The sequence below is a fragment of the Onychomys torridus genome, chromosome 13 (assembly GCF_903995425.1).
Source record: "Onychomys torridus chromosome 13, mOncTor1.1, whole genome shotgun sequence".
NCBI classification, from domain to species: domain Eukaryota; kingdom Metazoa; phylum Chordata; class Mammalia; order Rodentia; family Cricetidae; genus Onychomys; species Onychomys torridus.
The window spans coordinates 2614087-2640910 of NC_050455.1; the positions used below are offsets into that span (position 1 = coordinate 2614087).

General features: G+C 48.4%; 1 protein-coding gene across 2 annotated transcripts in view; it reads left to right on the top strand.

Moving 5' to 3' along the window:
- The window catches only part of Cables1 (Cdk5 and Abl enzyme substrate 1), a 112113-nt gene that overhangs the window by 60588 nt on the left and 24701 nt on the right, over positions 1-26824 (top strand). The window contains exon 4 of one of the 2 annotated variants that reach the window (XM_036204674.1): positions 12875-12952. The exons of the other annotated variant lie outside the window; for it this stretch is intronic. Within the exon in view, the coding sequence (XP_036060567.1) occupies positions 12875-12952 (78 nt within the window). The remainder of the gene's footprint in view (positions 1-12874; positions 12953-26824) is intronic. 2 annotated transcript variants of the gene reach the window in all.

The window sequence follows — 26824 nt, forward strand, 5'->3', positions numbered from 1 at the left end:
GGTGGGAAACGGTCTTCGGTACACCATGAAGAATTTTCTTTTAAGTTCTAAGCCTAATGCCAGACAAGCACTACCTTAAGAAAGTCCAAAGGAGTCTGTGATGGTAGCAGAGGGTAAGTTTTAATTATCAGCCCAACAGGCCCCCGGCTGTTTGCTGGCGGAGATGAGGAACAGATGGTGGGGGAGTGTTTTAGAAGAGAGTGTGGAGATTGCTAGCCATCCGCATGAGTTCACTGAGGAGAAGTCTTGTTAAATTAGCTTCATTTCCTCATTGATGGAATAACTAGGTTAGTAAATTAGGAGAGTGCTGTAGACATTACATTTCTTGATTTCAGCAAAACATTAGGCTGTTCTTCATTTACAGCAGATCCCAGGGGGTGTAACAGGCGGAGGGCTGGGGGTTTAGACCTGACAGTGTGCACGGGCTGAGGTTTGCTGACTGATCACCCTCAGCTAGTGTACTAGAGTAGACTGTCGTGCGGTGAGCATGGTCTCTGCTCTGTGGAACAGACAGGAGAGTAGGCTGTAACCCTCACGATCAGCCTCAGAGGACCGGAGTGGAGGATGTCTGTACAGATGGGAACCAAGATATCAACTGGAAGAGCTGGGCCCAGTACAGTGAGATTAAACTTATCAAGAACAGATGGGAGGGGGGGGGTGCTGGCGAGATGGCTCAGAGGTTAAGCACACTGGCTGTTCTTCCAGAGGTCCTGAGTTCAATTCCCAGCAACCACATGGTGGCTCTCAACCATCTGTAATGAGATCTGGTGCCCTCTTCTGGACTGCAGGCATACATAGAGGTGGAACACTATATACATAAATAAGCCTTTAAAAAACAAAAGAATAGATGCAGTTTAGCCAGACCATCAGTTATGGTGTAGAGGGACATCGTGTTAGAGGCTCTTGGTGCTAAGATGCAGAATGCCAACTTAAGCACAGTACAGCTTGCGTTAGCCTGCCCTGATGGAAAGCTAGCCCTGACACATGCGTGCCTTTTGTACCTGATTGGAGTCAGTCCCAGCAGTCACGTTGTGACTGACGTGAGTGTCGTGTCTCGCTTAGGATACTAGCTCGTAACAGGATGGTCCATGGTAGTCCGCTTCCTGGGATAAGCCTTGTGCCTGGACACCAGGTACCCTTGTGGGAGTCTGACTTAGTTTTCTTTCTCACAGTCCGTAGTCCATTCTGTTCCACTCACATCACATGTTTTTTCTCCTCAATCCTTGGCCACTGACTAGTCATTTTTAAGGGTAGGATAAGCATGAGAACTGGAGGCAGATTCCCGGGACCCATGTCAAGTGTGGTTGCTCCTAGCTATACTCCCAGCACTGGGGGCGGAGACGGGGGCATCTGGAGACCTCAGTGATGGCCAGTCTAGTCCAGACAGTGGCCTCTGGTTCAGTGAGGTACCTTGTCTCAAGAGTGCTGATGACGTTTGACATCCCTGTTCTTGGCACCCCCACTTCATGTTCATATGGCTTGTACCACCCACAAACACACATTTAAAAGAGCAAGAACGCGGGTTCAGTGGAGATTGTCCCGTACTTCACCACAGCGTGCTGTCTTACAGTGTGGAGCTTTTCACCTGCCACCACTCCCTTCAGCACAGGGCATATGGTCCACAGTCAAGACTGCATTGAAATTTCACCTCCCTCTTTCTCGCTAGCAGTTTATTGACTGCATGGAATGCAGTGGTACCTGCTCTGTGTAGGTCTTCTGGGATGCGTTCATGAACAAAACAATGGTCTTGCTTCTCGGGGTCAGTGACTAGCTGGAGAGAGATGGGTGATAAATGATTTAATACGTACCAGGAGATGCAGGCTAGAGAGACTGAAGCCGTGGTGGTGAGCAAGGCAGAATGGGGGTGTGCTGAGGGTCTGTGGGAAACCTTGCAGCAGGGGTGTGAAGGAGGTGAGGGGCCAGCCCTCTGACCGTCCAGTAGGAGCATTTAGAGTGAATGGAGCACAGAACATGTACAGTGTATTTGAGGAACGCCACTGAGGTGGGACAGTGAAAAGGAGACAGGAAGAGGAGCTGAGCCCTGAGGAACTGGGAGTTGTCCACTTGGGCAGCTGCCAGCGCAGGAACCTTGGTGAGCAGAGGCAGGAGGGGATGGTCTGGCTTGACTTTGGATGCAGTCACCCAAGCCAACCAGAAGCCAAGGACAAACGTTGTGGGTCACTTAGGGTGACTTTAGTAAAACTTAAGAGTAGGTTTATGTGGTCTCCTTAATGTAAATTCATTTCAGTGTGAAGTTAAAAAACAACTCAAAACTGTAAAAAGCCATCTGCAGACATGAGTGCCAGCCCTTTGTGGAGAAAGAGGGGGGCCAGCTGCCCCAGGCTGCAATACCTGAAGACTCTGGGCCAGGTGGGCGCCAACAGGAGCCTTAGGTCCCTGCTGGTTTCATTCTGCACTGAGTGTCCTGCTGTGCCCGGAGGGGAGCCGGTTAAACAAAGTCTCAATCATCAGGCATAGATGTGTTGGGACAATGACAGGCACTCACAGAACCTCTCAAAAGCAGGACTACCTGGTGCCTCCTTGAAAGCTCCTTGAGGGGCAAGTGGAACTGACCCACCGGAGACAGGCTCCCATGCTGAGCGTGAAAACTGAAGGCAGACATGGCTGTTGTGACACTTGTCACTTGCACAGTCCCGTCAGGAAAGACGAGACCTTGCCTCTTGGTCCTTGCAGCCCTCGAGACTCATGAGCACGTGGTGGGAGTCCTGAACTGGCTGGCTTTGAATGCCCCCCTGCTACCCAGTGTAGCTGCCACATGCCCTGAAAGCCGCTTCCTGGGACTGCTTGGGAGCGAATCAAGAAATGTTCTCTGCTGCCGTGTCCTGTGAGGAGAGCTTTCAAGTGATTTTTTTATTTTTTATTTTGGTTTTCCGAGACAGGGTTTCTCTGTGTAGCTTTGTGCTTTTCCTGGAACTCACTTGGTAGCCCAGGCTGGCCTCGAACTCACAGAGAACCGCCTGCCTCTGCCTCCCGCGTGCTGGGATTAAAGGCGTGCGCCACCACCACCCGGCTCAAGTGATCTTAAAGACTCAAGATGGGAGACGCTAAAGAATGAAGCTGCTGTCTTCTCTGAATTTTGAACCAGGTGGAAGAAAACATAGAGGATTTCAGCACCATTTATCAGCCTTTAAAAAGAAGCTGTCAGAACAGGAGCTGAGACAACATTGTGGCCTTTCCTTTTTTGGAAGGGAAGGGGCAGCATGGGTCAGAAGGACACGGAGATTGTCCTGGCTTGTGATTGCTTCGCCCTAACCCGGCAGACTAACACAGTTTGGGAAAATGAGTTAGAGGAAATGGCACATTCCAGAAACTTCAAGCAACCTGAGAGTGTCAAAGGAAGCGCCACCCCTCTCGATGAAGCAGCTCCACCTGCTGTGGAGATGGCATGTGCCTTCCACTCTGCTCAGATTTGTCTTCATGAATAGAATAGGTCTCACTGTCACTGCCACATGGGCAGGGCTGCGGGTGGCACCTTCATCCCTGCCAGTGGTTACCACTCATCTTCAGAAAAAGCGCAGTCCAGAAGTAAGTGGGCCCCAGCCTATAGGAGCCCCTGTGTTCCCTGGGACCCACCTCCAGTGCGAGTGAATGGCAGGAGGGAGGGAAGACTGGGCCTTAGCTGGCATGCAGGATCGGCACCACGAAGAAATTTTAAAAAGCCTAGAGGTCCTCTGAGTGTGATGAGGACACTCGTAATCCCATCACTCAGGTAACTGAGGCGGGAGGATCCTAAGGTCCCGACCAGCCTGTCTTTAAAGTCCCTAAACAAGTTCAGAAGGCTGGCACAGAGATGCCTCTGATCCTAGTTCCTTGCCAGGGTGAGGCAGAAGGGCCGTTTGAGGACAGCATGGGCAACATAATAGGACACTGTTCCAAACCAAACAAAACCAGTCTATAGGAAGCACAGATACAACACTGGCCTTCCATGGTGTAAATGTGTGAGGAGTGAGGGTGTGTATGTCTGTCTGTCTCTGCTGCTGAAAAGATCGTGGCCTGCAGGTCCTTGTTGCTATTTTCAGCTAGAAATTGATAAGAAGTGAAAGTCACAAAGGACAGACAGACAGTTTTGGGTGGGAACCAGTTCTGTTTGGACCGAATCTTCATTGTTTTATTGTTGAGACAGTCTGTGCGGCCCAGGCTGGTCTGGATGGACCTCATGATCCTCCTGCTCAGTCACCCGAGTGATGATGGGATTACTCAATCTTCTGCCTCCGCCTCCCAAGCGGGATCGAAGGTGCACGACACCCTCTGGCTGACGGTGGGTGAGTGTTCCCTGGTTTCCAGGTGGCCTGGAGTTGGGGAGCACAGGCGTTGGTACTGGCCAGCGAGATGACATTGCCCTGAGGAGAAACTGTAATAACTCTGGCCAACAGCGTTAGGTCAGAGCCACACTCACTGTGGCTCCAAGTGCTGTCTCGGGGGAGCTAGTCTCCCTCAGAGACTGCCTAACTTCTATGACATTGTTCAGCACCCCCAAACCTCTCTGTTCTGGGCTGTGCATCCCCTAATTCATATTTTAGTGCCCACCCCATACCTCAGGGTGTGGGCTAATTTGGAAATGGAGTCCTTGCATGTGTAATGGGTAAGCTGAGGTCATGATGGCTTACAGTGTAGTCCAGAAGGAGTGATGTCCCTAGGAAACAGACACTTTACTGCCGGGCGGTGGTGGCATATGCCTTTAATCCCAGCACTCAGGAGGCAGAGACAGGCAGATCTTTGTGAGTTCGAGGCCAGCCTGGTCTACCAAGTGAGTTCCAGGAAAGGCACAAAGCTACAGAGAAACCCTGTCTCAAAAAACCAAAAAAAAAAAAAAAAAGAAAAGAAAGAAAGAAACAGATACTTTCAGGGAGGACCTTCTGCCTTTGGAAGCACTTCTGGCAAACAGACCAGTCTTATCTTCAGAGGGCACATGGCTCTCTCCACACCTTCATCTTGGACCTCTGGCCACAGGACTGAGAGAGAAATTCTGATGTTTAAACCACTCAGTGGTAAATGTAGCCCAGGTAGGCCTTAAGCTCACTATGCATTCCAGGCTGGCTTTGAACTCACAGTGATTCTTCTGCGCCAGCCTCCAAGTGCTGGGATTTCAGGCATGTGCATCATACCCAGTTTATTTTTGTAGTCTTTAATGGTCCAGTGTACCTAGAAACCACACATAGAGCTGACAGAAACAGATTTGGGGCGTGCATAACTGAATGTTAGAATGTCCAGCTCGGGGTGGGTGGTGGAGAACAGCCGTCCGGCTGAGCATGCGTGCGCTAAGTGGGAATGCCGGGGGAAGGCGAGAGCAGCGCTGCTGTCCCTGCTGGCTTTCAGCTCTGTGTCTTTCTTGTTCCTCTCCGCTCAGCCACTCCCCACTAGCAGTAGTCGGCTGGTCTCCCTCACCCTCAGGTCACTTCCTCAGGCAGCCTACCTTCAATCTAGTTTGGGTTTCTTCCCTGTGCTCAACAATACCCTCTGCTTGTCCACCACAGAATCCTGCCTCTGTGTCAGTGTGTCAATCTGTCTTCTACCCAGCAGTAAACTCCGTGGGGGTAGGGCCCTTGCCTACGTCATTCCTCAGGTCCCCAATGCTTCATGCAATGCCTTGGAAAGTATCCGCTGAGGAGAGGAGGAGGAGGAGGAGGAGGACAGAAGATCACTAGCTTGTTTCTCAAAAGTCTCGTGCTACTCCCTGTGTTCCCGGGTCCTTACAGCTCAACACCACCACCCGAGTCCCAGTCTTTCATCCAGATTCATCATTCTTACCTGCTAGAATCCCACACCCCTCTAGAGCCTGACCCAGGTACCGAACACTCACCAGGCTAGCTGTGCACACCACAGGCAGGGTTCCAGCCCCCTTCTCAGGACAACTCCATCCTGCCAACTTACCACACAGAAACAGTCTCCATCCCATTTCCGGATGGAAGGGAACAGATGTTCTGTGAAGAATGTTCTTGGAAGCCCACAGACTTCTGCTTTGCCCTTATCCTCAGTGGCCCGTCCAGTAGGAGGGGCATGTGAGGTGAAGGAAGGAACTCCGTCCTCCAGTGGCTAGCGAGCGTGTAAGTAGGGCACACAAGAACATTTTCTTCTTCTGTGGCCGTTTTCATTCAGCACTCATTATGTAATTGCCAGCTTCAGGCGCAAGGGAAAGGGTCAAGTCCTCCCGCTTTTAATGGAGCTTTGTGAGAGGAGGAAGGGGCGGCTGTGAGAAAGGCGGTCTGAGCGGAGCTGGCAAGAGGCTGGTTTCCAGATACTGTGCTGTTCTTTTGACGCGTTACCTCTTCTGGGCACAGCAAGCACAGTGTGCATGCAGAGAGGACCTACCCAGAGGTGGGGGCATAGATCCCCCCAGAAAGAACACAACTAGATACCAGTGGTATGTGTTTCCTGGGCTGCCTTAGAAAGCACCCAGAGCTGGGTGGTCAAAACAACACAGACGGTTTCTGTCATTTCTGGAGGCTTGGCATGCAGGACCGTGTTCTCCGAAGGCGCTAGGGAGCACCATCCCTTCCTCCATCATCGTCATGGTTGGCAGAAGTCCAGGCATCCCCGGCCCTCAGCAGTATCACCCCCATCTCTGTCTCAATCATGTGATTTCTTCCTCTGCGCATGTTCAGATGTCTGTACAGATCACTCTTTCCTTGTGAAGACACCACTTCCTGGACGTGAGAGCCACTTCAGTGTATTGTTTCATCCTGACCCAGAGTGTCTGAAAGCTCTTACTTCCACACAAGGCTTTATTCACAGAAGTTAGAGCTGATACTTCACAGTCCCCAGTTCCGCCATGTCTGTGTTTTCTCTTGTTCCCAGGCATAGAAAGAGTGAGTTTGAAAAATGTGTTTCTGCATGTGTCCAGTACTTGATATGGACCCTGGATTGTGTCTGGACACCACTGTACTTGCCCCCATTGTTACAGTATGATATTTGTTTCTGTTACTCCATTAAACTGCTTGGTCATTTTTAATATCCTTATGGAATATTTGTGCTATTATGGAATAACAATGAAATTTCTCAAGACCAGCAGACTCCTCAGGGGCTGGAAATGGAACAAGAAGACAGCTTTTGGCATCAAACAACACATGAAGATCCTGGGTGGTGTTGTACAAGGTCGCCAACACTGAACTGAGGGTGTGAAAGCAAATTCCATGAAAAAGCAGGCTGTGGAAAATTTGTGCTTTGAATTGAAAGGTCCCCTCCGAGTGGCTGTTCTTTCCCAAGAGCATGGACATGATCCTCTGTGGATAAAAAACTCAGGCCTGTTCAGAGCTGCTGGGCATGCATGCACTGAATCTCCTAAAGGCTTTAGAAAACATTGTGTGTCCAGAGGCAGCCTGGCCCATAGCTCCCGAGGAGCCTTTCCCTTAGTTGTTTTGTTTTATTCTCTAGAGACGTTTGTATGGAAATGTGACCTTTGGTTCCTCACAGACCCATCTCCCTGGGGTTAATTCCACTCTTGAAGTCATAATCTTTTATTAATGGGATTAATGCACGGAGTCTATTTAATGAGCAAAGGAATTTATTTGGGGGTTAACTTACAACCATGGGAGATTCATTGTAGGGTCAGGGAAGTTGAGCTATGTCCCACGTTGATCTGCCTGGTCCAAGATCTCAGCATCCAGAACCATGAGGTATGGAAGAGAGAGCCACATACATGCACCACAGGTCCTAAGGGTGTCTGCCCCCCTCCCCAGTGCCTGTGCCCCAGGGACATGCACCTCAAGGTCACAGGCAGGTGAAACAGCTAGCTGCTACCTCACTAGGGGCGGTGCTTCAGGGCATGGCTCAAACAGCCCCACTACACCTCCCCCTTTTGTCTAAGAAAGCTCTAACCTAACTCAAAATTATATACAATAGGAATGGTTATTAAGTATTTTCCAGGAGAAATAATGGGCAGTGACCTAAGCAAAGTGGAACTACAGCCAACAAGAACAACATCCAACAAGAGACACATACTAAAATCCAGAGAAGTCTGTAGCATAGGTAAATGATATGTTAGAGAGGTCATTCCAAAAGCTGTCCTATCCTGAAGAATCTGAATTTAGTACTTAGTGTGTTCTAGCTAAGAGACAAGATTCTAACTATTAGTCTTCAATCCCATCAAAGACCTGAGAAAGAAATAATAATACCTGAGGAGATGGGAAATGCACGCAAGCAACTTTGCGAAATCTTTGGAGAATAGACAGAGACAGCTGGCAGCCTGGCCAGTCACCCAAAGTTTCTCAGCACTGTTGGGGCATCCAATTTGGCTACAGGCCTAGAATATCTGACAGACCATTTTCAGAAGCAGGAATTTTGAAAGACCATCTTACCCTGTCTTGGCAGAGTTCAGTAGTTGCTTTTCCTTGTGTTCTGCTCATCCAGAAAGGACAGCGTTTGTACTGTCAGCAGTTAAGGTAAGGGCAGTTCTTTGCCCAGCAGGACATTATGCCGGGAGGAAGACAAACTTCCAAACAGAGTGTCTTAAAAGCCCACCATTTTCTTCAGATCAGATCAGTGCTGCCAGGAGCAATTGTGTCTCACGTCAACAGAATTCTAAGTTATTCAAATGCCATATTCTCTAGGTCTATGAAGTGTTTGAAGATTACTGTCCATCTGACCTATGTATCTGTAAATCTAGAAACCCTAACTAACATAACTATAGAGATGACAAGCATAGGTGACTATAAATCTGTAAGTCTTATCTACCTAGATAACCTAAGGACTAAGGCTTCATATAAACAAGGTAAACAGTCTGTAAGTAAATGTACAGTAAAAGGACAATGACCTCAAAATTGTGACAGTACACAAAATGTCTTAAACAGAGGTAGAAATGTATCGTGCAATATGCAATATGGCAACAATATGTATCAGTATAAAAAATATCCTAAACAGATGTAGAACAAATATACAGTATGGCAAATATAATTTTACATTTGTATCAATATATAAGATATTTAAAATGGGAGTAGAAATATATATATATACAACAAATACAGTTTTGTGTTTGATTCAATATACAAATTATCTTAAATAGGAATATAAAAATAGTTTACATTTGTATCAGTGTACAAGAATCCATAAAGTGCAATTATCTAAGGTTGATATTTTACTAGTTTACTGGTAGATACAGTAATCTACCTAATATCCTGTGCCTATCCATTCCCCTTTTTCTTTTCTTAAGGAAAATACTGAGTCTAATTTTTTGTTCCAACCACCACCCTACAAGCATCATCCATAACCCTGAGAAACATGAACCCTTTAGGAAAGGGGGAGCTGGGAGCCCAGGTGATGGGTTAATCCATGGAGTCTATTTAATGAGGGCTGGTACCTCAAGCTCACCTGCTACCTCACTAGGGGTGGTGCTTCAGGGCATGGCTCAAACAGCCCCCACTACAATTTATGGAAAGCTTTCTGGACATCTTGACTTCAGGACAGTGTTAGATGTCATAGATGGGGAAGATTGTGTGAGCTTTTTTGTGTGCCATGTGAAAAGAAGGCAGCATCTGTGGTTGGAGGCAAGGACACTGGTGTGTTCCCTTTAAAGAGCCCATTGGAAATGGTATGTGGTTGTCTTATGCCACTCATGACCACCAGTGTCCAATTTAATTCTCCCAGAGGGAGCAGACACCATGAAGGGGCAAATAAACTGGGCTTTCTTCTGAGGCATCTCCATTGTGATGGATGACTCCAGAGCTAAGCTGTAAATCCCATGATTCTTCCGGTTCTATACAGGATGTGCCTCATAGCTGCTTGTGGAAGAAGTTCCATTCTGTACTTGTTGCTGTCTGCCTGATCTGGCAAAGTCCTGTAGGCCCTGTTAGAGGCTAGATTACTCCAGGAATTGTGGACGACATGTTCCCAGGAGCTCCAGTGGCAATGTTGGTGATGTCATGAATCTCCCATGCAATCTGCCTTGGCTTCATCCTCTGGCCCCTGTCAAGAGCAGAGTCCATGGGAAGATTGAGCCCAGAAATGGCAGGGAACATCCCAAAGATGCAGGGCTCTTACATCCCTCCCTCCCCTCTCCAGACTAGCCAGGGAGAAAACCACCCCAGTGGGATTGTTGGGAAACTGTCTATGTTCCCGGTAGCTAAACTTGGCTCACGTAATACAGTAACAAGTCTCTGAATGAGATCCATGATGTCAACATCTCTTAGACCTAATAGTGAGGACCACCCAGAGTGCGCCCTCAGTTCATAGAACAATACAGCCCAGTTACTGATGGGCGCCTCTGTGGATGAGATGTTAGAAGATTGGATTGCACTTGGCATTGACAGTCTCTCATTTTCTTGTTCCATTGAAGGTGTCCAAACAGATTTGGTGTGTGGGAAAGAGAGACACATTAGAACTGAGAACTGAGGGGAATGCAGCCATAATAAAGCAGTTGAGTTCAGTCAACACCTCTTTCCCCTGTGTTTCAGGGACACTGATGTTGAGTGACTGGGGGTGTGGCAAGGATGACGGACGGGACTGTGGGGATAGGGAGAACCTCTGTCCTCCATCTGGAAAGGGTCCAGGCTGAGCAGAGTGGAGCATGGAGCCTCTGTGGCTCCAGCAGCTCTGATGGTGGTGGTGGTGGTGACGGTGGTGGTGGTGACGGTGGTGACGGTGGTGGTGGTGGTGTGATGCATCACTCTCAAGGTGACCTTCAGGCAGTGCTAGAAAGTTACTATGGAATACAAAGGTAAAGGCAGGCTTGTTGGAATCCAGGAAGCCTGTCGGTGCCCAGCTAAGCAAGCGCCTGAAGGCAGATCTTCTAAGTTAGGGAAGTGAATTCACAGCAAGGAAGAGCTCAGGTTCACATCTCTGGGCGGCCACACCTGCTCATGTGTCACCCTCACCGTGGCCTTCATTAGCTTGTGCCTTACTGGCTGTTGCATTTGTGACCTGGTACATAATCAATTGTTCAGCCATTATTATGTCAGTGTAAGTGAATTTACACAGACACACCATGTTGGAAGTTGTCTCTAGGATTCATGTGCAGTGGTCCGGGCAGGTGTGATACATGACTCTGGCCCACTCAGGACGTGAGTCTTGGCCAACTCCCTGATTAGAACTGGGTGTGATAGCTAATGATCTGTGTGCATTACATCATTTGGGGCCCGTGTTTGGTCTCAGCTGTCCCCAGCATTGCCTCTTAACCCCACTGAGGTCTGGCGAGGTTCTCAATGCAAGTACTCTATCGCTGAGACAACTCCACCCAGGAAGCTAGTCTACATTGAAAGTGATTCCTCTTTAACGTGCGTCCTTCTGCTGGGCAATGCCCCAAGGGCTTTTCTGCTTTGAACTCCTTTTCTCCTCCAACTTCCCAATAAGACCATTATTAATTTTACCTCATTCCATTCATTTGTTCATTCATTAATTCACTCACTCTTTTTGTTGTTGTTTCTTCAGACAGTATCCCATCTAGCCCAGATTTGTTATATAGCCAAGGCTGCGCTTGGATGTGTGATCCTCATGCCTCTGCCTCCCAAGTACTGAGAAAACAGGTGTGTGCTTCCATGCCCAGCTGAGTACTATGCTTTAGCTGGGGAAATCAAGGCTCAGAAGAAAGAGACAAGGCTGGTATCAGAAGCTGGGAGCACGGCCTTGGTCCTTTGTCCCTGCAAATAGGTCCCACTGTGGAGCCAATAGAGAGTGAAAGCCCTGGGTCTCCTTGATGGATGCTTGGATGCCTCTCTAGAGGAACAGCCCGATGCTGAACCCTTAGTCTTACCCTCTAGAAGAGAGGACAAGTGACTAGGAAGGAGCTCACCTACGGGGTGACTTCCCAGTTAGGTTTTGAAGACTCTGAGAGTTTGCCAATTGTGCCTAAGCAGGACATCAGAGGCCTGGAAAGACACAGGATGGACCAGCTCTTTTCAGTAGGTGGAACCTGCAGGCACTTTAGAATTTGGACGTGATAAGGTACATGGGAAAATACTGTGTCACCGACACTGGTGAGGCAGGGCCTGCAGTGTGGTGTCTGCCATGCCAGAGACGAGACCTCACCCCAGGGCTGTGGGCAATTTAACATCATGGTTTCAAAACAAGGTCAGGATCCCCAAACCCTGATGCACTCAGTAGTGCTATTTTCCCTGTTTGTGACATTGTAATATTGAAGGAAATTTAAAAAGTAAATAAACTCCTTATGTGAACTGTACTGACCTCGTTCCATAAAGAATGATTTTTATTTTTTTCCACTCATTTCTTCATTTTTTTTTTTTCCACCAGCAATTCCCTTTGGCAAAAGTTATTCTCAGGCGGCAGGATAAGTACTTCTGAGGGGTTTTGTTTTTGTTTTTAATGTTTTTTCAAGTGGCTTTGATTGCATAAGAACATCGTGTAGAATCATTCCCAGTAGATTCTTTACAGCAGCAATGGTGGCTAAGACTGATTATATAATTGTTCCCTTAGTCTGTTCTCAGAACCTAACATGTTGCCAGAATATGAAAAGCTAACGATGGTAATGGCATCTGAACATCTTACCAGCTCACAGTTCTGGGCACGGTTGCCCTCACATTGTTTACTGCGGGCAGAAATCAGTAGTCTTGATGTGGCATTGACCATTTTGCCTGCACTGGCCACCCAAGATTCAGTGCGGTCTGCTCTGCCTTGTATGCACGGCTCACATCCCAGCCAGCACCTCTCACGTCTGGCTGGTCTCGCACGTGTTAATATTTGGGTGAGGAAAGGCAGCAAACTTCTGCTGTGCTCAGGCTTGCATTTTGCAAGAAGAGCAGAATGCCATCTGTTGGAGGAGGTGGCGGGAGTATGCAAATACGGCTGTGAATTCCATGAATGCTTAATTTGCTGTAGAACTTATTTTAAGTTTGTTTTATTTTTTTAATTTGGAGTCTTTGCATTTAGTTAGTTGTTTGTTTTTTTGTTTTTTGTTTTTACTTTGTAGAATAGTCCTTATCAGTGGCAGAAGATCCTTCTGTAGTATATTTTCCGTGCTGCCGTATCGAGACAGTACCCAAGTCGGGTATGTATATGCATGCATGCTTTACAGTTCTCTGGGTGAAAAGTTCAGACACCAATGTGCACAATGTGACTTGCCTTTCTCTGTTCTGAATTTGCCTAGATTTGATGTTACAAATTCAGTGTCTGATTTGGGGGTGTGTTCTACTTTCTTTTCAGACAGAAAACTTCCTTGGGGTGTGTGTGTGTGTGTGTGTGTGTGTGTGTGTGTGTGTGTGTGTGAACTTCCCCACCATCTGCCTCTTTCTAAATGTGCATTTTATCACCTTGTCCAATACTATAAACCAAGAAAAACATGAGGTCCACCATATGCCGCTGGGTCACTCTGACTGTTGGAAAAAGGTAGGTTGGGTAAGGACCAGATCCCATGACTGTACTGCATCCTGTGTCTTGGCTTTGGTTTGGAGACTGATGGGAGAAACTGGAGCTGCCAGTGCAGGGCAAACTTGTCACAGCACAGTGGCACCAGCAACAAATGTACATAGTTAGAGGCAGCCAGACTAGTGCTCCCTCTGGACTAATCAACCCTGCTCTGACTCAGGGCAGACAGTAATAATAGAAGGTCTGGACTTGCAAGATCACCTTCTCCCCACCACCTTGCAGCCTTTGGTTCCTCCCTTTATCTAGACTCATCCCCACCGCAGTGTCCAGCACCTGTCGTAGGGTGCTGCTGGTGTTGGGCACATCTCTGGGTGCTGCTCATCTCTAGCTTCTGTTCTGTAGGAGCTGGAGCTGCTCTCGGCACTGTGCCAAGAGATGCTGTAGTTACAGCACCTGAGGATAGTGTGGCCTGACCGCTGTTTCACCACTTACCCACCCTGGCGTTCCCACAGGCTCCCCTGCTGGCCTTGAACTTCCCTCTCTACTGAAACAGGTTAAACTCGTCCTGATAAACTCACCTGGTTCTTACATGAAGTCCACGTGAGTTCCACAAGGGCAGCGGCTGGTTAGATGTGTGACTTCGAGAGCGTACCAAGTTGACCCTTTCACTTCTGCACCCTTACAACAGCCTTGCAAAGTAGGTGTTCTAGGAAAAAGTGGCAGCAGATCTTACAGCATGGAAGCTCATGTAGGGGTAGCCATGGGCTTGAAGGATGTCCCAGAGAAGCTTTCTTTTGCCTGCCTAACTTGCCATGGCCACAGCTGTGGCTGTATCAGGAAGACAGCCCATTTCCAGGGAAACCGTGGTAAGGCCAAGACTCTGTTCCACAGTTCTGGGAGGTCTGCACCAACAGCCTCTTCTGGCCATGGCCTGGTGGGTCCTATGGAGCTTCTTCATTTCTCTGGACTCCTCTGCTGACCTTCTGATTGATGCATTCTCTCCCCCTGTTCCAGCCCATTCATTCATTCATTCATTCATTCATTCATTCATTCATTCATTTCTTTGCATACTGCTTACCACATGACCAGGTACTGGGGATGCAGGGAGACAGGGATGGGCATGGTACCCATCCTCCTGAACTTACTCTCTGAGGGGAAGACACATCAGATTACACACATGCACAGTCACTGTTTTAAATAGATGCTAAAGATGTTCCAGCAGGTGGCCCTGCCCCTTCCTAACTAAGAACCCATTCTGTTCTGTAGAATAATTTGGCTTCTCTGTACATTACATTTCATCTTTGAAATGTTCACATTTGGTTCATTTCCAAAGTGTTAATGTCATATGCAGGTACCCCTCACTGCTGTACCAAGAACTTAACATTTCACAGCTATGATCTGTGAGAGAAGTAGTCCCAGGCAAGAGTGGGCATGGGAACCATTTGTATGCCTCCCCTCCCCTGCAGACATGTCACGCAAGCTCCACGTCTGTGGCAAGCTTTCCAGGATACGGAGCATTGACGTTATCTGCTTCCCAGAGGGCACCTGAGGCTCACAGGAGTTTGTGGACACGAGGTTCCCAACATGGCATACAGCATGCTGAGAGGTAGGTGACTCTCCTCCCTTTTATGGAGAGTCAGTGTGAAGAACTTTGAAGATTGTATGTTTTTCAGTTGTGACTTTGAAGGTCTGGGTATTTTTCTCAAAGCCAAACCATCTCACCATGGCTCCATGTGGCCTTCTACATTTTTAGATGCCTGAGGGAAAAGCAAGCTGGCAGGCAGCTGGTACCTAATAATGTCTGTTCATGCCTGGTGTCCCTGATGCTGGGAAGGCCTGCCTTTTAGAACCACCTGTGGACTTGACTGTTCTGCATTGTGGCCCTGGATAGAGACATTTGGATATAACTTTTATGTCTTAGACATGAGCAGATTAGTCGACCATTTCTCCAAGATTTTTATAATTGAGGAAACCAAGGGGCCCAGCAATGAATTCTATAACCAAAGAACAGTTTCTTTGTAAGACCTCACAGGGGAGCCAGTCTGTTGTCTGTAATAGGGTCTACCTTCTACTAAAGCAACGAGAGGGCTCTGAGCATAATGCCAAGTACCACTTGAATGGCTGGGCAGTATTCTATGCTTTTGACATTTTAATAAACAGACATCCTGTTTATAAATCAATGATAGCCCATTTGCCATAATTATCCACTGATAGCTACAATTCTTTTACTAATGAGAAATAACTTCAAATAAAAAAGCTATATTAATAGACATATCTAAGGAAATATACATGTTAGTACAGTACAATAGTATCTATTAGTAAACAGCACCAGCTGTTTTAGCTCGTGTACATATGGACTTACTATATAGCACATTTCCATGTGGAAGATGCCTCACACTTATCCAGAAGCTTGTCCTGTGACATAGCCATCTGTCACAGAAGTCCAAGCCTGGAAAGGCTTGCAGAGGTCAGATAATCTGTCCTTCCCACTTTGATTCCAGAGTGGCCAAGGGTAGGGTAGGGATTGTGTATCAACCTAGAACTCTGAGCTCTGTTCTCTGGTTCCCATGTTTCCTTTGAGCTCCTATGTGTGTACCAGGCCATGAGGGCATGATTATTCCAGCCTGCTGAGTCTGGAATACAGACACACACAGCAGTGGAGGAGATGCTGTATACACCTAGCTTCATCACAAGATCCCAAACACAGGAAACTCAGTAGTTCCTCTGAACCTCCTTTTCGGGCCAAGCGTCTCTCAGATAGGCAGCCTTGTCTTCCTGGGTGTGTTTTCTGGCTTCTTATTCAGCATGGCAGCCTCCCAACTCCACCTCCCATTCTCTTGGCTCGCCCTGCCTCATCTGCTGTGGCCCTGAAGCGTTGTGCGTGGTTTTTTTCACCTGAAGTGAACACTGATTTTGGCACCTGGTATCAGTTGAGTAATGTTGACAGAGCAGTCTTAGGAGAGGTTTCACCATCCATTTTTCATTGTTTTTGCATTTATTTATAGTCCCCAGTGTGCATGAGTCCCCTGATGGAGAACACATGACTGCCCCTGAGTTGTCTGCAAAATCTTTTGCTGTATAAAATCTGTGGCCCCACCCACCTCTCGGTTCTTTCCCACCTCTCCTCCTTCCCTGTGTAGCTGTTCAGGCCCCACTAGCACAGAGCAGGATTCAGTCATGTTCTTGGAATCTAGAGTACCTCTTGGTTGACAGGCACTGTTCAAGGCAGCGGGCATAATGAACATGAAGATATCTCTTCTCATAGAGACTAGACACAAACGTACTACCAAACAAAACAGCCAACCGACAGTTGAGTCCTAAGCAGCTGCCCAATGCTTAGGGCAAATGGAGCCCAGAAGAAGGAACTGAGAGAATTCAGACAGACAGTGCAAGTGTACTGAGCTAGATGTGTGAGCCTTTAGGGACACAGAAATGTTTGAGACTCCATGGACTTCCAAAGATGTCTGAGGATAAGCCAGCTTCTGGCATGGTTAATGGCCTGCTACATAGAAAGAATTCAATAGAGCCATGTCCAAGCTGGAATCCTGCTTCTGAGCAAATATTCCATCCTGGTAAGAGAAATCAGAAGTGAGCTTTGCCAAGAGTCCTGGTCATGGGACAGCCCCACCTCCACAGAGCCATCACTCAGCCCTCCACCTCCAGTTTTCTGGTCTGGGTGATCCCCAAGAATAGGGGATCAATCCTTGGCTTGAGAACAATGTGAAGTACTCAGGGTACTTGCTAGCCATCAGGTTTGTGCTAAGCTGGTGTTAGGAGTCTCCAAGATGACTTCTAGACCTTCCAGTGAAAGCAGGTGACCTGGTTATTTGGCAGTTCAGACTGCCTTGATGTTTGAGAGAATGGCATACTATGATTTTCAGAGGGTAGAGCTGGAGGTTTGTGTGCTAAGACAGAGTATCGAGCAGTGTGGGGCCGTTTCCTAGTGCCTTCCAGATGTGTGTGCTCATTCCTTCTTCCGAGGACTGGTTAAGATAGGTACCTACGTTACCATTTTCTTGAGAGGAATGAGACACAGTGGGACTATGCAACCTCAGCCAAAGAGAGTGAGGACAGAGGGTAGCGGGACTGTGTCCATTGCTGTGGGATAGCTCAGCCCACAGCACTTACCCCAGCTGGCCTTCCTTTCTCAACCACCCTTTTAGGGTTAGACTTGCCGTCTCAAGACTTTGGGAGTCATACCAGGGGTCACTTCCTGGGAATGATGGTGACCAAACTGTTGGGTGATGGCTTTCAGAGGCTATGAGGGTTGCTCATTCACCCTATGGCATTAATTCTCCAGAAGTAACTCCAGGTAGCGGTGGACAAACTTCTCCCCTCCCTATACTGAACCCAGGGCCTAATGCATGATGGGTAAATTCTCTACCACTGAGCCACAACTGCAGCCTTGATCACTTACTTATTTTTATTTTGAGGTAAGGTCTTGCTGTGTTGCCCAGGCTAGCCTCAAACTCACGATGCTCCTGAGTAATGGGAATTATGGGTATGTGCCACCGTGCCTGCTCTGGATGAAGTCTTAAGTGAAAAGAAATTTCCCCATTTGAGTATTTCCTGTCTTTAGCCTGAGGGGGCCTGTGAAAAGAGGGAGGAGTGACTGTTCCTGGTGCTGTACTACATATTCCAGCCCTCGGCGCCTCCCCACAGGAACTGTGCTGGCCGCCTGCCTCCTCTTCTAGTATTGGGGAGGGACTTGGGACTTTGAAGCATTTGTTCCCAAGTCTAGACCCGGTGTGTGCCACTGTTGGGTCTCTCGGGGTGTCCGGTGTTTCTGTAAGAGAGTGACTTTTGTTTTGTTTTGTTTTGTTTTTCCGAGACAGGGTTTCTCTGTGTAGCTTTGCGCCTTTCCTGGAACTCACAGAGATCCACCTGGCTCTGCCTCTCAAGTGCTAGGATTAAAGGCGTGCCTCTTCATAGCATAAGGCATGTCATCACTTACCCCGTGGGTGACAGGACTTTTAAAACAGACTTTTCTTTCCTTTAAACTTATTTTTAATCATGTATCGAGGGGTGGGTACAAGTGAGTGCTGTGCCTGCAGAGGTCAGAGGCGTCAGCTGTCCCTGGAGCTGGAGTTACAGGTGATTGTGAGCGTCTGATGTGGGTGCTGGGACCAAATTCCGGCCCTTTGCAAGAATGTTACAGGCTTCTAACCCTTGAGCCGTCTCTCCAGGCTGCTCAAAGCTTTCATAACTGCTCCCAAATGTAGTTTGACTTACATAGTTGCCTGTATGTAACATTTCAGGAAAAGTCATCCACTATTATTTTTGATAGCTCCATTAGAAACACAGGTCTTTCCTACAGTAGACATCCATGTACCATGCCCTACCGTGGCTCTGCACACAAGAGCACAGTGCAGGGTCCCAGGGGACACTCAGCATTCTGAGCTGCAAATTCAGAGTCCCTGTCATGGTCAGGGTTGTGGGAGGCTTTGAAGACCTCACAGACTCCAGGAAAAAACAAAAGCATTCTAGGCACCAGGACCAGCCCAGTGGGAGGCAGTGCAGCCTTGGAGGCTGTGCAGCCAGGGCGGACACATGCCACACACCCCAGGCCTCTCCCACAGAAACACTACCATTGCAGTTCCCATGGGTCCCCTAGGCTTGCCAGGAATTCCTTTCTTGCCCAGGTGTGACTCATTTCCTCCAACAGGCTTCACATGCGCACTTCTCCCTAAGGGAACCTGGGCCACCTCTGGGGATCTGGGAAATGTAGTTTTCAGTCTTTCTGGAGCCTGTGGTCTTTGCCACAGTGGTCCACTGAAGATTCCACTGTGTTCACACTGAACCTGGGGAGGCCAGTGAAGCCCCTGGTCCAACGTCATCCCCAGAAGGAATCCCCAAGGCAACAAGGATCCCTGAGAATTTCCACCCCACAGATGTGTTCCCCCTCAAGACAACTGCAGATCAGATTCCAGTCACCCAAGGAAGGTCCTCAAGCACAAAGAGCTGTTCTGTGGGCCCTGAGCTCAGCTGCAGGCGGCAGCACCTGCTCATGCGGTCAGTCATCCACTGACCCCTGAACTGCCCGCTCAGTCCTTCCCTTAACACTGACACTGGCCTCTCACCCCAGTGACTGTTTTGAGAGTCCTGTGCTCCTGTCTCCTTGTCTGGGGCCAGGCACATGATATAACCTCCAAGAGCACCCCCTTTCCCCAGTGACCCGTTCCCTCCACCTAGGTCCCATCAACCAAACTTTACAAAGCCACTCAAAATAGCAACCCCCAGACACATCACATGAGCCCTCTGGGGTGGGGGTTCATATTTACTCATTGTGTTCTTCCTCACTGACCCTAGCCCTGCCCAGCCCTGCTTGGACAAGGGTATCTCAGACCCAGCAAGACGCCTGTAGATTCCTTGTCCGGCTTTCCTTGCTGTGGGGATTTTCATCTAGAGCACTGCTCTGTCATTCACTGCTCTGTCACTCACTGATCCCAGCCCAGTCTGAAGGAAGTCAGCCTTTCCAAACAGCTTCTGTAGACCCCTGCGCCTCCCCAATACCTCACCAAGGTTCTGCCAAGAACCTCTTGCTGAAGTCAGTGAACGTACCCATAGATGTATTTTAACTTGTGGACTGTGTCTTAGTCCTGAGTAGCTGCAGCACTCTGTATGGAACACAGTGAACACACCACTTTCACGGATAACTGGAGGGAGGGAGCCATGTTTTCCAGGGCTGCATTTCCAGGCTTGGGGAGTTGCTTGTTTCATGGTGGAAGCATAGCACTGGCCTACCAAATGCAGACAGGCAGTATGCTTTGGTGAGAGCCGGTATTCTGTGGAACCTTTGACCTGGCACGTGGTCCTTGGGGACATCTCCAGAGAAACAGAAAGCTGGACAGACGGCCTTCAAGGGACTAACAAGGGAACTGACTTGGGCCGTAGGCCCTTGTTTCTCTCCAAGTGGCTTTGTCCCAGCAATAAGAAATTTGCTAAGCCTAAAGCGATAGAGGGCCTCAAGCTACATCCATATGCTTCTGGTGAACCCCAGCGAGGGTCCTGCTCTGTGCTCACCAGCCAGATGATCCATTGTCCATACAGCCAGGGCAGACTCCATTTTGCCTCACTGGTATGGTAAGTATCCATGCTGAGCATCCAGACCTGTTGCTAAGGTCACATGACTTCAGCTCTCTTTGCCTAGGCCCCACTGGCTTTTGTCAGAGTTGGTGGCCTGAACGTCTCTAAAACAGATCAAAAGATAAATGATACCTCACACACTCCCCCCCCCCCCACCCCACGCAGGTCAGCACACTTTTCCTTCAGTTGACCCTGCTTCTGTTTAAGTCACGGGCCTTTAGGATGGAGCTCAGCATAGGTAGAAGAGGGCAGTTTCCCAAGGCCAGTGCTGTGGAGAGGGGCACTTCGTCTTGGGGTGAGGTGACGTTCCTGCCTGGTCCTCCTTCCCTTGTGCACCCTAGCCACACCCGGTAGTCCTTCCTTCTCTCTGTAGAGGCCCACACAGCCGTCTCTGAGTGCATACATTAATTAGAAAGATGCGGGATTACTGACCTCTTGGGTGAAGAGGCCTGTGGGTTGTGCCCATTTCTTTCAGATTATCCAGGTGTGAGGTTGATGTTCCACTGATAGTCACCAGGGGTGGGTTATGCCTCACACAGCAGCAGACAGGGAGAGCTAGTGGACAGAGGACTTCTGAGGACATGGAAGCCCTTCCTGGACATAAAGGCGCTCTTCTTGAGTGCCCTTGAGGTCATTTGTAAAGATGTTTGAAATGGCAGATAACTCCAGCAATGCCAGTTACAGCCGGTTCAACAAAGGCAGCATCTTTAGATCAAACAGGAGCTCCAAGGACTTCAGCGACATCCTGTTAGCTGTCACCTTTCACCTCATGGTTCCCTGCTGTTCTGACAACACAAGTTTACATGGAGTCCAGTCCTAAAGAGGATGGGGACGATTCCACTCCTCTCTTAGCCATCTTGGCGATCCGTGCCAATGGTACCTGAAGCCAGGCAAGGGTTTGGCCCGGGGAATGGAGCTGGCAGCTGCTGATCCCAGTTGACCCATCTTTATAAGTGCCTGCAGTGTCCACTTCAGGGAACTCAGAGTGTTCATGTGAGGTGGCTCAGAGCCCCTGCGAGGCTGTGGTGACACGGGAGTACATCAGTGGGAGGTCCCTTCTGTCCAGTCACAGATGGGATCCAGCCCGGCTCTCAGTGAATCAGCCGGCAGTGTGGTTCACAGGTACTATGGGTTATCTTCAGATTTTCTTTTATTTAATTTTTTTCCTCTTGGCACGTGCATGTAAAAGCAAGTTTAGAAAATATATAAAAATAAGATCAAAATTTGCAAGCCAGACCTCAGCAAAGCCACTACTAACATTTTCTCTTTTCCCTCCAGTGGTTTCACTAGCAGGACACAACAGAGGTGGTTTTGATTTTTTATTCAGACCCTGCCTTTCACAGCATGCAGGTTGGTGGGGCACAGTAACGGGAGGGAACGGCTGTGGCCCATCTCTTCTCCGACTTTGACGTCAAGCCTTGTTATTGCTGTGGGCACTCATCTCAGATGGGGCTGGTAAACCATTCTCAGGAAGAGCCCCAGTTGAAACCAGCTCCTCATTCCTCATCCTTCAGCGCGTAGTTGCCAAGGCTGACTCACATTAGTCAGTGCCCATCCGCTTCTAGCATGGACCTACAGTTAGGCCTGGAGACTCCTGGCACATAAAAAGACTTGCATGCAACTTCCTGGACTCTTCCCCACTTAGTAAACAAGTGTGCCATGTGTGAGAGCCCACAGAGGTTTACCAGTGAGATCTGAGCTTGCCTTACCCAACAGGGCTGCATGACTTGACCATGTGCATGGTTATCAGGTGTGTGGAAGGGTCTGCACTTGGTGTGTGGTATGCAATGTTATAAAAAGCCCTTTTGAAGAGGCAGAGGGGGCCATTGGGTACTGACTCGGCCTCCTGAAGCTGTCCTATGTTTCTGTCTCATCTCTGCTATCTTTCCAGCTAGTATTTTCTTATTCCTCTCTCCTCCTCATAGGAACCCTGTAAAAGGTGGGAGCTGGCCTCCCACAGATGGGTCCCTGAACAAGGACTTGGGTTCAGGGACCCCACAGCCAGGCGCCTCCACTGAGACTACTCTCCCTCTCACCTTCTAGCCCCTGTCCTGAGCCCCTGAGCTTTGGTACCCCCACCGTGGGACCAGGTGTGGAACCTCTAGGTGCTACAGAGCATCTATGGGGTTAGATATAGAAACAGAAGAAATGGTGAACACTGGACTGGCCTAGGAGAAAGGACCAGTGCAGAGAAGGAAGAGGCAGATCTGAGAGGAAGGTAGAACAGTGTGAATTGACCTTTTAAACTGTTGGTTAAGGGTCAGTTCCAAGCCAGGAAACCGAGAGACTCAGCTTCCTCCAGTGTCTTTCTCCTTACAGCCACTGGCCTTTTGCTGAGATGAGGCCAGAGCTCTGGCTTGTACTTCAGGGCTGGCTCACTTACATTAGAGGCTGAAAGGGTGTAGTGTGGCCAATCCCCATTTCTGGTACTGCATCCATTAGAAAGATGCATTCAGGTTCCAGACTGCCAGCTCAGGAAGTTTTGGAGCACAGTCCACTAGTGAGTAAGAGACAGTAGGTGTATGTTAAAGGTTATCCCAGCATTGTTTCTGTGCCTAAAGGAGTTGGCATCTGTGCCCAAGGGCTTGTTTCCTGAAATATGAGACATCCATGGGTGATTCTGCCTAGGTGCCTGAGCAAAAGAAAGTGAGAATGACTGGGCAGTTAATGTGCTATTTGGAGGTCTTGAGAAAACAAAGAAGTTAGAGGATTCTGGCCAAGACAGTTTCTATGGTTTGGACACAGGCGTTTGTATGGCAGTCCTTGGTTGAGCAACAGACACTGGATTCACTTTTTACAAACACAGCGGAGGTGAATTGCTCAGTGGGGTGCAAGGTGCCTTGGGGGTGTGTCCTAAGTTGTCAACAGCTTCCACATGGTGTTGGTGTCCTTAGCTTTTGGCATGAGGCCATCAGATGAGGTCATCCGCTTGGGTTCGTCGTTTCCTGAACACTGACCATTTTATGACACAGAACAAATTCTATTCTTAGAGAGCTTCAAGCCTGCATGCACCCTGCCTGGCCGGGGCCACTCGCCCCAGAAACATCTCTTCTTGTGGAAGATTGCACACTCACAAACTGTTTCTTTCCTCACACCAAGCACATTCCCACACAGCGACTGGTTCTTGATGATCTCATGGGTGACTCATTCCATTATGTGGTGGTTTAAGAGCTGCCTTTAGACAAAGATTTGGTGTAAGCTCCATGAAGACCCCGTCATTGTCTGCTGGTCGCCTTTCTGAGGATGACTTTCCCATGAAGTGCTGAGTCTGAGGGGCCAATATTTCTCAGCTAAAAGCTGCCTTTTTTTTTTTTTTTTTCCTGTCCGCTATGGCCTTGTTTGGAACTTTGGTGGTTAACTGCCGCCATGTGAGCAGGTGAAACTTGAAGGAGCAGTGTTAGCTCTGCAACTGTGACAAACACTAGAGACAATGAACTTAAGTTATTAAGTCTCAGTCTGGGGCTGGGACATAGTTTGTGCAGGAAGACCTGAGTTCGATTCCTGGCACCCCATGAAAAAGCCAGGAGCGGTGGTGTGTATTGGAGAGGTAGAGACAAATGGATCCCTAGGCTCTGTAGCCAGTGAGCCAGCCTATCAGGCTAGCTCCGGGCCAGCGAGGTACTACTTCAAATAGCAAGGTGGACCGCTCCTAGGAACAACACACAAAGTTGTCCTGTGGTTTTCACATACATGCACACACACCCACACAGACATTGTAGTCCATGTTTCACTCACTACAGGTGCTGGAACTGAGTCATGGATCTCATGGCAGGGATGCCAAAAGGGGGGGGGGTCTCAATATCCCTTTCTAGGGCCCACCTCCTGACCTAAGGCCTCCCATTGGGCCTTCCTCGGGACTCCACCACCTCTCAGGAGTACACCAGGTGAGGGAGCAAGCTTTTTAGCACAAGACCTTCAGGGGGCATTCTAGATCCAAATTACAGCAGACTACAGATGGGGTTTCTTAATGCTCACTAGTGTCTTGGAGTCCCGCAACTGTGATCTCTTAATTAAGACTCATTCACAAGTGGTATTTCCTTTGCTAATCTAGTTTTCAGAGCTCTGCTTTCTCCCAGTCTCTGTTCTTTTTGAAGAGTCTAGAAATCCTGTTAATATTTAATTAGCTCCTAAATTATTTACATATCCAAGTGTTTGAGCCATTGTTGTCCTTTGAAGAGCAAGTTCCTGGGTGGTGCTCACAGATGGTCCCGTGAGTTTGAGCTTAAGGCACCATTAGAGATGTCACCATGGGTAGAAGTCAGGACAGCCCAATCCTAGGAGCAGAAAGCCTTGGAAAATTCCTACCTGGATCACACATGCTTTTTCCCATCTACTTCCCAGGTGTAAGTATACAATTATTTATTTTTTTAAGTATTATTGTGTGAGGTGTGTGTGCATAATGTGGGGTGCACATATGTGGAGGTCAGAGGTTAACTTTGCGGAGGTGATTCTCTGCTACCTGTCCGCATGTCCTGGGAGTCACAGTTAGCTCAGCTGGTTTGCATTACAAGCACCTTCACACACTGGCTCACAATCACGTTTTTTAGCTTGGTGCGTTGATTTCGCCTCTAAGGGAAAGGACCCTGGACTTCTTGCCTGATGGGGAACCCTGTTTTCCTGCCCAGATCTATTCTGTGCATTAATGGTAGTCACCCGAGCCTTTTAGAAAAGATAGAGTTGGGAGTTGGCCATGCAGTGGTTAGGGGAGGTGATAACCTTTGAGAACCTGATAATGTAGGTTGACAGTTGGCTTTGATCAGATGACTGAGGGGTGAAATATGATGTGTTTGCTTTATGCTAAAGCCAAGACTGGGGTCTAGGAACTTTCCTGCTGAGGAATGTGGCTCACTGCTGTGAAGGACGCTGCAGCCCCCAAATGAACCAACCTATTTTTCTTAAGTGTGTAAGTGCTGCTTGGCTGTCTCCCCCAAACATGCCTCCATCTGCTAGTGTAATCCCCTCTCCTCTTGCCTCAGCCCAACCCTGGTGCTCTCTCCAGCCCCTCCCATTCCCCAGTGACTGGTTCCATCGCTGGTCTTTGTCCTGTATTTGCAAACTGCTCAAGCTTGCATAGCCTGCGAATTGAGCTGAGGGGGAAGCCAGTCTATGCTGCAGTGTGCCCTGGAGCTGGGGCAACAAGGAATTAGGACCAAGTTGCCCATGGCCCTTCACCAGTGTTTACGGCTCCTGTAGAAGTAAGAAAGATGTTCTCCGACAGCCTTGCAAACCATACTTGTCCCTGGGCAGATGCACCACATTTAAGCCTTAATATGTGCAAATACTGCAAGTGGTGCTTGAACTCACTTTTTAAAGACAGGGTCTCCTCTATAGGCCAGGCTGGCCTAGAACCTAGAGAGTCAAACCCACTTCTGCCTACTTTAATGCTGGGATTAAAGGCATATGCCGCCACACCCAGTGCCTTTTTGATTTTTAAAAATAGTGGGAGTCTCAGTAGATTAACATACTTGAACCCTACATATATCTGGGTTTAAAAGAAGATCCTCTAGGCTTTTCAAAGAAAGTCTAGCTTGAATCTGCTTTTAATGGCTTCACCCAGCTGTTGCTCTGTGTTGTCCATACTGTGGGTTTAAGGCTGGCATGTGAGTCCACAGGTATTTTTAATAACCATTTTATAAGGTTTTAGAGCAATGATCTTAGAACACACTGGGATTTTATCCCCACTCTCCTGAGACTTTTGCTTAGTTCTTTTTCAATGGATATTCTTTTTCAAGATTGTTTCGGGTACATTCATGCAACTCACAGTTCTTTCTGCAGGCTCCTCCAGCCTCAGCCCCGAGATGGCAGCCGGCAACGCCCAGGCCTCTGTTGCTCTATCTGCACTCACACATCAGGCCAAGGCAGTTACCTATAATATCAGGGAGCCCATTGTGAAATTGCTGTTATTATGTCAGTCAAGTATGGCTCCAAAAGGGCAATTTCCTGCGGTTCATGCTAATGTCGGGTTTCAGTGACATTTATTGGAGCACTTAGCAGGAAAACCCGACCCAGAGAAGATGATCTGCACCCTGTGCTTTCAGACCCTGACGATTGCTACCCATGAATTCAGGAAAGGAAATGGAGACTTGCCTGAGGATGGAGCCCAACTGGTAGAACACTTGCCTAACATGCACAAAGCCCTGAGTTCAATCCTCAGCACCACAGAAAATAGTGATGCATGCCTGTGACCCCAGCCCTTGGGAGGCAGAAACCGAAGGCCAGAGTTCAAGGTCCCCTTCTGCTACATGAGTGAGTTTCAAGGCAAGCCTGGGCATTGAACATATCCTAAAAAGACAAAAATCAGTGATCATCAGAAAGCCATGAATGAGCTTTGTTTTCTGTGCTGTGACTCAAGGCACATATGTGTACAAGCATGTGCTCTTAACACACTCCCACCAATAACCATGTCCTGTTCCAGTGACAGCCTGAGCGAATACACAAAAACGTGATACAAAGTCGTGTTCTCGAGTGG